This window comes from Cryptomeria japonica, chromosome 7 (genome assembly GCF_030272615.1).
Source record: "Cryptomeria japonica chromosome 7, Sugi_1.0, whole genome shotgun sequence".
NCBI lineage: Eukaryota > Viridiplantae > Streptophyta > Pinopsida > Cupressales > Cupressaceae > Cryptomeria > Cryptomeria japonica.
The window spans coordinates 120,939,534-120,942,880 of record NC_081411.1 but is presented as its reverse complement, the minus strand read 5'-3'; the positions used below and the strand labels follow the sequence as shown (position 1 = coordinate 120,942,880).

At 34.6% G+C, this 3,347-nt stretch overlaps 1 protein-coding gene across 1 annotated transcript; it reads left to right on the top strand.

The window, feature by feature from the left end:
- The first annotated feature begins 998 nt into the window (after positions 1-998).
- Positions 999-2,487, top strand: LOC131045443 (hydroxycinnamoyltransferase-like). The gene is made up of 2 exons (XM_057979026.1): positions 999-1,445; positions 1,537-2,487. The coding sequence occupies exons 1-2, from the start codon at positions 999-1,001 to the stop codon at positions 2,485-2,487; spliced, it is 1,398 nt and encodes a 465-aa protein (XP_057835009.1).
- The last annotated feature ends 860 nt before the right edge of the window (positions 2,488-3,347 follow it).

Genomic DNA, 3,347 nt, shown 5'->3' with positions numbered 1-3,347 from the left:
GGAAGGATATCTTCTTTCTCTTAGTTGTTGTAACCACACACTCATGGTTAGGCCATTTCACACCCTTGTCCTTGTCCTTGCATAGGCCTCTTACTTCTCAATGGGTAAATGCCTTTTATGTTTCCTCCCTATCAACAACGTCTATTTCCTTCTCAAAACATTTTATCATCTGTCTTTTGTTTCTTATCTAAATGTGCCTTTTGACTATCCTAAGGTGTTCAAATTCCCTTTCTATGTTTGCTCTTAGTGATCTGCCTTCTTTAATCCTTTCACTACTATATCTATTTAATGTGCTACCTTTAATGTTCCCTTCTCTCCTAGACTAAATATAATAATATTATATATTATTAATAGTCATTCATTTTTTCAACTTAAAAAATAAATATATTTACATAAATACTAAACAAATAATATTTTATAAAATTTACATTTAATTTATTAGATTCCACTCGTTATTATATCATATTAACCATAATAAAAAAGATATTATCAAATATAAATACATATTATCAAATCTAAAGAAATAGAAGAAAACGTAAATATAATACAATTATTTATCAACGATAAATAAAAATAATTGAAATATCCTTAAATCCCTCTAGATATTCTTATTCAATGTAAAGCAACATCTATAGTAGGTATTCTATACTTATTTATCGAAAGTCTTGCATCAACGTCTACTCGCGTGCCCATAATTATGTATGAAATTTGTCGCTGAAACTCTAGAATAAAACTAAAAATCAAGTACTGATTCAACTCATATAGGAAACCTTGCATTGTTTGCTATTATTCTATATTTATTAATATAAAGTCTTAAAATATTGTCTCTAAATAATAAAATAAAACTAAAACTAAATTCCAATTAAACTGCAACACGAAACCTTAGCATGGCAGCATATTAACCACTCCTGTGCCAACGCACACCTTTCAATTGACTCATATTATAACATATAGACCTTGTTGTGCTAACACTCAGAGCGGTAGATTGAATTACAGTCATGGCAGAAAGAGAAGCAGAAGTCGTTGTTAAAGTGAGGGGAACATCTGTGATAATAAGACCGGCCATAAGAACCCCTGCGCAGACCATGTTCCTGTCCAATCTTGATCTTTGTTGGTTACCCATCAATAACGTTCAACGCCTTTTCTTCTACACACACCCTCCTTTGAATGAATACTCCTCACTAATACAGGGCATGAAGAAAAGCCTCTCCTCAGTTTTAGTACACTTTTATCCTCTGGCTGGTCGGTTGAAGAAAGGAGAATCTGGCAGAACGGAGATTGACTGTAACGACGAAGGTGTGGAATTTAGAGAGGCGTCAATTAATATACCTTTCAAAGATTTGGAGAAAGATGGATTTAAGCGTAAGCCCTTCTTCCCAGAGCTTGTCCACGAGATCAATCTCTTTGCAGAAGAAAACCACAGTAGATCACTTCTGTCAATACAGGTATTTAAGCAACTTTCTATAATAATATCACTTGTGAAACCCTTATCAATTTCCTTCCTTTTTGTTTCTTAAACAACGTTGGGTATTTCAGGTTACAACATTTGAAGGAGGTGGTTTGTGCATTGGAACGACCTTTCATCACGTTATAGCAGATGGAAATTCGTTTTGGCATTTCATGACATCGTGGGCAGAGTGTAGCAGAGGAATACCCATTTCAAAACCTCCTCAGCACGCCAGAACAGTTTTCAAACCAGATAACCAGAGTCCTTCCGTTTATTACAAAGCCCACGAGGTAATAAGCAATGGAATTTCAGGGGCCAAGGTTTTTAAGTTTGTGTCAGAAAATACTGGTGGCGGCAACGTGGAAAAGCCCGCCGAGGCTCTCCAGAAATGGATGGAGCCCAAAAGGAAAACGGAAGTCATATACTCAACGTTTTTCTTTACAGAAGACACAATACAAGACTTGAAACAGCGAAGTGGGGCTTCGACTTCTTTTGTTGCTGTGGCAGCACAATTTTGGAGATGTGTGATGAGAGCTCGAGAGGTGCCACAGGAAGAAGCGGTTTATTTCGGAGTGCTGTGTGATTGCAGGGGTCGTGTTAAGCCGCCACTGCCTCCAACTTATTTTGGAAATTGCTTATCTCCTGGTTTGGCACAGACAACGGCCAAAAAACTGATCAATTCCGACATCTCCTTTGCTGCGGGTGTTATCCAGCAAGTCATCGATTCCTGCACTTCTGAAGAGCAGATTAATTATCTGATCGATTGGATAGAATCTCCTGACAGAGATATTGTAAATTTACTTACAGAAGCCGGGTGGGTATATGGAGCTAACGCTGTAAGTTCTCCAAGATTTCCGTTGTACGAGATCGACTATGGATGGGGGAAACCTTCGGATGTGCAGATTGCAACAATGAACGAAATTGGAATCATGTTTTTGTCATGCGCAAAGGATGGGGGGAAAAGCATTCTTGTGTCCACTTGCCTTCCTCAACACCAGATGGAAGTCTTGCATCATCTTCTCTCCGTTTCTGTAGAGTGACTTGCTTGGATGGACAATTTGGCAATCTGTGGACGATCATGTGTGAAAAGGTTTGGGCATTACAAAATTATGTCGGCTACGTTCTTGTACTTTGTGCTTTGATTTCTTCACTATCAGCATCCGAGAAAAAGGAATAGCTAAAACACTAGTGTAATTTGTTCGAATCCAAGAAATAAAAGATCTGAGTAGAAATTAAAGATGAATTCATCTTCTCAATGCAGGCACATGGCATATTTGTTTATTGGGTTTTAAAATAAAAGCTTTTCAGGGTAGAAATAAAATGAAGGACGTTTGTTGCTACTCTATGAATGTATAAATTTGTGGTTAGTTATGTTGAAGTCGTTTCGTCAAGCTTACTTTTTCCATCGATCATATCTGCATTCGCACTAAGTTCATATCTGTGGCTTTGTCTCTGTCGAAGTGCAATATGTGGGCGATCAACATCATATTTTGAAGAATAAGTAAAACAGAGATTGAAGAATAAGTAAAACATTGACCGTACTGGCTATATATTTCATCTATATAAGTTTGTTTGATTTTTGGGTCTTACATATGTATGAAAAATGTTCCTTTATTTCATGCATTTAATTTGATATGTTTTTGACATTTAAATCTATGAAAAGCAATAAATCATTTTATTATTAATTTTTTATTTTTATTTTATTTTTATTATAAGATTAATACGTTAAATTTTTTAATAAATATATATAAAAACAAAAATATATTTCTACATTGTTTTTAATATATATTATAATAAATTGGTAGCTTAATAATATATTAGAAATAATATTATTAATTACAGAAAATTGAAAATGAATGTTTTTATAAAATAAAAATATAATGATATGATAATATAATAA